The sequence below is a fragment of the Stegostoma tigrinum genome, chromosome 28, assembly GCF_030684315.1.
Source record: "Stegostoma tigrinum isolate sSteTig4 chromosome 28, sSteTig4.hap1, whole genome shotgun sequence".
NCBI classification, from domain to species: Eukaryota; Metazoa; Chordata; class Chondrichthyes; order Orectolobiformes; family Stegostomatidae; genus Stegostoma; species Stegostoma tigrinum.
In genome coordinates, this window is record NC_081381.1 from 14,741,258 (window position 1) to 14,747,260 (window position 6,003).

The 6,003-nt window shown below is 42.3% G+C and overlaps 1 protein-coding gene across 1 annotated transcript; it reads right to left on the reverse strand.

Annotated features, from left to right (window-relative positions):
• Positions 1-4,179: 4,179 nt before the first annotated feature.
• foxl2l (forkhead box L2-like) lies at positions 4,180-5,558 on the reverse strand. The gene has a single exon (XM_048561520.1). It carries the CDS (start codon positions 5,441-5,443, stop codon positions 4,598-4,600), a length of 846 nt encoding a protein of 281 aa, XP_048417477.1. The 5' UTR covers positions 5,444-5,558; the 3' UTR covers positions 4,180-4,597.
• Positions 5,559-6,003: the final 445 nt, after the last annotated feature.

Consider the following 6,003-nt stretch of genomic DNA (forward strand, 5'->3'; position numbering starts at 1 on the left):
AAAAACAGAGTTAACATTTCGGGTCCAATGACCCTTCCTCAGCACCCTGGGTCACCGGACTCGAAACGTTAACTCTGTATTTTGGCATCATGGAGGTGAAGTATTTACCGTTCCGTGGGCTGAGGAATTTCACAGCTGTGATCTTGGAAGAATCGCCGAGCGACAGTGTAACACCACCGGGTTTGTTTTGTCTGAAAACAATTTTACCGGGCAGGTGCGAAAGGGTCAAACAGTCAAATCAAGACAAAGATTAGTAACGGGACATGTGAGGGGACTGCTTCCATACATGTTAGAATGCCTAGAGAGAGAGAAACTCGCAATGTATATGACTGGCCACTGGACAGGTCATTCTTCTAGACATAACAGTTTCCCTGAGACGAAACAGAACTACGAACAGGAACAGATTAATCCCTCAACCTCTCGAGAGTTCAGCTGTCGAGTTAGAATCACAACTGACAGTGACTGGTGTTACAAAATGTGATCATTAGGGAATACGGAAAACAAACCCAATGCGCTATTTAGTCGAAAATTTGTATCACGGATCGGGATAAAGATTCTGAATAATTGATGGAGAGACCCGTCCAGTTCTCAACTGCGCAGTGTGGCAGAGCGAGAAGTAATTTGGTTTAATTATGGTTAAATACCGTCCAGTGGAATTTAAATTCAGAATCATACTTTCAGAACCGTCACCCTGTATTGCATCCCCGTGCAAGTCCGTATTTTAATTACACACAGAAGATTGTTTTTGCGGGACAGTAGTTAATAGTTAACCACATTGCCCTGGGTCTGGAGTCACATGCAAACCAGGCCAGGTGTGTTCCCTCACTGAAGGACATTAGTGACGAGATAGGTTTTCTCCCCTCCAATGCTTTCAAGTTTTTATTGAATTCAAATTCCACCATCTTCCCCGGCGGGTTCGAACAAGTGTCCCAACAACATTAACTTGGTCGCTGGATTAATAGTCGAACGACAAAACCGTATCACCTCCCCTGACAATGGGCTGTGAACGACTGGAATATTTTCATGCATAAAACAGAGAGCTGAGTATGCTGAAAATCTGGGGGAAAAAAAGAGGAAATTGCTGGAGAAACTCTGCAGGTTTGGAAGTATCGGTTGAGAGAAAGCAGAGTTAATCATTCTCGTTAAAACTGCATCAGACCTGCCGAGTTTCGCCAGCAAATTCTGGACTATTTCGAAACCGTCACAAATTCTTTCACGGCGATGTTCTCTCGAGCATTCCCATACGCGCACATACACAGAGATAGGGAAATAATAGCTGAAATTTTAATTTCCCAAAAATAAACTAAGCCTTTGGAGTAGATTTTACAGTGAAGTTTTCCGAGAAACAAAAGGGAATCGTTAACAGGGAGGGGAAACCTCGCTCTGCAATTTTACGCCAGATGTTTGACCCATAATAAAGTGAAGTGAGAATAGTCCCTCACTGATAACCTCAGCCGATACGAACATTGAACCCGCGCTGGTAGCGTCACTCTATATCACAAACGAGCCATCCAGCCAACTGAGGTAGCCAATCCTCAATGAACTACAGCAGGCATGTGTGCAATATGTTTTCTTTTAAAATATTAAAACAATTGAAACAACTTCACAACTGAAAGGTTCCCAGATACACGTGCCATCTAAGGTTTTGCAAATCCTTATTTTCCCCAGCTCACGCACACTGAAACGTAAGTAGTGTTTGTCGGTGACAGCATTGACCCAACGATTACAGACTCGATACAGTCAGAAAGAAGTGATTCTCCAGTTGAGCAAGCTTCCTTCACATTCCACTGAGAATGGTAACTGGTGCCGTCAATTTTAAATCGCAATTTTTAAAATATTTTATCGCATCTATTTTAACACAAACACCTCGGTGTCACACCAACACACGTTAAACATTTCATACCTTTTTCAAGTCACTCGCAAAAAATATCTGAACGAATTTGAATTTTTTAAAAAGAAACTCACTTTATGATACTGCAATGAAACAATAATAGAAGTAGCTCTGGTCAAAAGTCACCTATCCGAATTGTTAACTTAAATTTTAAAAAAGCAGCAAACTGCGGGTGCTGGAGACCTGAAACACTAAAAACAAATTTTCTGAAGCAGTCATACTGGATTAAAAAACGTCAGTTCTGCTTCTCTCTCCACAGATGCTATCAGACCTGTTGGATTTCATCGGATCTCTACCGTTCGGAAACAGGCCATTCGAACCATAGAGTCTGCACTAACCCTCCGAACAGCATCCCATCCAGACCCACTCAGTATTCTATCCCTGTAACTCCGCATTTCCCATGGCCAATCCACCTAACCTGCACATCCCTGGACACTACGGGTAATTCAGCATGGCCAATCCACACTAACCTGCACATCTTTGGTCTGTGGGAGGAAACCAGAGCACCCGGAGGAAACCCACACAGAGACAGGGAGAATGTGCAAACTCCACACAGACATCTGAGGGTGGAATCGAACCCGCGTCCCTGTTCTCCAGGGTCTTTTAAATCTCCAGCTCACAGAGTTTTGTTTTGATCTGAAATTGAACAAAATGTTCTGGCAGTGTTCAGCGGGCCAGGGTTGGGGGATCTGTGGGGACAGAGAAACAGTTAACCATTTGAAACACAATAGTAAAATTTCTGAAGAAAGGTGATTGGACTCAAAACTTTAATTCTGTTTCTCTCTCCACAGATTCCGCAGAACGTTTTGTTCTCCTTCAGGTTTCCAGCACCCGCAGAATTTTATTTTTCTTTGAATGATTACTAGAATATCGTTGAATTGAGCAATTCTGCAATATTTTGAGCTACTGGAAAAAAATCAACAACTAAAATTTCTTGTCAAACATTTGCCTTGACGTTGAATACCCACCGTTTGACAGATGCCTAATTTCATCTGCAGACTCTGAAAAAATGTCTTGCGTTGGTATTAAATTGCCAAATCTTCTGAAAACTGCATTTACAACTCTTCCACAAAACCAAAATGATTCAGCTGTTCTAGACTTTTCAGTATGCTTCAATTCTGCATCACAGTTAAAATCGCCCTAGAGTTTAAAAAATTCAGTCCTCTGTTTGACGCTGGGACGACAGCTACCTAAACATGAAGTTATTTTCCTGAGTCCATTTTTTTGCTACAGGACAGAGATACGATTTACATTAAGAACATCCATTATCATATGTGGCTGAAAACAAACATCTGATACAATCTTCTTTAACTCGTAAAAGTCTAACAATAATCCATGAAATCTGCAGTGTTTATTGGATACTGACTCCAAGCCGCTGATACCTTCACCAATTTTGTCTACAGTACTGTAAACCTAAGTCCCTCGTAAAACCGAGAATTTTGGCTTTTGAAGCATGCAAAAACACATATAAAATGTAGTTAGGTGTTAAATTCTTAAAATTCTCAATTAAAAGATTTAACGATTCTTTCGCAAAATATATTCATCACATTATAATGGGTCCCTGTGTAAAACAGAATTGTATATTCCTGCCCCGTTCATAATCTGAGCCTGTTGTAAATGTTTAGTTACATCCATTTGTATGCTGAGTTTTTGAGCCGATTAACAATTTATATTTGGATCTGCTGTGTTCGTCAACTATAAAAATTCGAACATGTTCAATTTGTGCAAATGTTTTGCAAACGGTCCTACGTACAGACTCACTACTTCACCATTCAACGCTGCAATTTGAGTTTTTTGTTTATGTCCGAATATTTTCCCTTCAATTTAGTGAAACACAACAGCATACAAAGATTGGTGAATGGATACAAAGCTGCCGCTCGCAAACAACTTCTGAAGGGTAACCAGAATTTGAAATCTGCAGTTCCACATTTTCACTTTTTTTAACACAAGTGAATGAAATTGTGACATTTACACTCTAAGACGTGCTACATTACACCAAAACGCCAAGTTCCAGATTTTTCGAAAGAGACGAGTTGTTTTCAACACAATGAGCTGTACTTGTTTGTTAACATATTCCCCACTTGAAATAATATATTCAGGCCTTTCGATTTTCGATAGAGGGAGGCATTTGAGTTAATTACACTAAGACTCTTGCAAAAGACATTTATTTTGACAAAAAGTACACAAAAGTGCTATGCATCGACACTTGAGTTTGGTCCAAAACCTTCATCTGTTAGAACATCAATAAAGTTTTTAACAATGGATATTTTTAAAAAAACTTTCTTGTAGAACATATTGATTTACCAAAGACGAACAGATCAAAACTCACACAATGCAACACATCAAACAATTTAAGCACTATTTAAGTAAATAAACCCTGTTAACAATCTCAAACAACCATCGCTCTTTTTCCCCTTTTAATAGTCCAATTTTTTTTGCTTCCTCTGAGACAGCAAACACAGATTTTCCGCCTCCTCCCCCCACTCTCCAGCGGGGTACCAACAAGGTTCACAACTCAGGCTCAAAGTCAGCTTTTACTCAACGCTTGACTTGTTTCGGTGTGTGCTGGGTCCATTCTATTTTCCAGCAAATGCACCTCAGTTTGACAACCAGGAAAACAATTCAAACTTCTACTTTTTTGGCACTTTTCAAAGAAAATGTCTTACCACCGTCAGTGATGATATGCACTTTAAATGTCCTGGCAAGTTACATATCTAATCTGGTGGTCATAGGTCCGTACTCCCAATAGGAGCAGTGCATGACAGGGACCTCGCGTTGCCGTGCGCATGAGAGCTGGTATCCGCTGCCCGCTGCGTGCGTCCCCGGGCTCATCTGTTGGCTCATCCCGGCGTAAGGGCTAGCCGGCCCGGGGACCAAAGGCAAGTTTTGCATCGAAGAGTAAGGGCCGTAGGATGAGGTGAGTCCATTCATTTGAACCGGGCTGACGTTGCCATTTACTGCCTGGCAGGACTGGTGGTAGTTCACGGAGGCAGTGCTCTGTCCTTGCCCCATGGACCATGAGTTGCCGGCAAAGGGAGTCTGCAGATATTTGGAGGTTTGGTAATAAAACGGCTCCGAGTAATTCACACATGGCTTCCCGGGCAGAAACGGAGAGGAGGAGGGTCTGTACGGTCTCTTAACCCTTCTCCTCCTCCTATAGTTCCCTTTGTCAAACATGTCCTCGAAAGCGGGGTCCAGTGTCCAGTAGTTACCCTTCCGCTCCCCTCCACCTTCCCGGGGAACTTTGACAAAACATTCGTTCAGACTCAGATTGTGTCTGATGCTATTTTGCCACCCTTTCTTGTTTTTCTCATAGTAAGGGAATTTGGCAACGATGTACTGGTAGATGCCATTGAGAGTAAGTCTTTTCTCCTGGCTGTCCTTGATTGCCATCGCTATGAGAGCCACATAAGAGTAGGGAGGCTTTTGAGAAAGATCAACTTTCTCCCTGGATTCCTTGTCTCCACCAGCCTTATCCAGTACCGACTCGCCCCTGAGAGAGGAAGTGTCCTCCGGATTGTAGCCTTCCTGATCGTGGAATGTTTCCATCATTGACGAGGTGGCTAGGACTTCAGGTATCCAACACAAACTGAAACTTCAACCTCATCTACACACAACACTGGCCTTTTTTTTCTGAAAACACCCCAAAAACTCCAGCCCGTGAAGACCTCACTCCTCCCACTACACTCTCAGTGGTTGATCACGAACTCATTTAAATAGAACCAATGACGATTTTTCTCCAAGGGTGACTCTCAGGTCAAGTTAACCCTGAGATGAAATTGTCCCAATATCCCTCACTCATCGCTCCTCCGACTCGGAGATACTGAGGGGATGGGACGAGTTAAACCAGATGCAGAAATAATGTATTGTTCCCCTCACGCATTTCAGTCACCACCCTGCTCCAGGTGTGAAAAAAAGCATCCAGTCTATTTTAACACATTTTGAAAAGAAACAGCACGCCACGGTGCTTTCAGCTCACACCCTATTCAAATCCACGCTAAGAACCGACTTAGCTCGTTAAACTTGGAGGTTCACACCAGGGCTAAAACAAAACCAAAAACTTTTTATTGCATTTTTGAATCGCTGCACAAGCCTCCTTCCCTCTTCCATCT

Coding starts and splice junctions, on each gene's coding strand:
- foxl2l (XM_048561520.1), bottom strand. CDS start 5,443: ATGATGGAAACATTCCACGATCAGGAAGGCTACAATCCGGAGGACACT.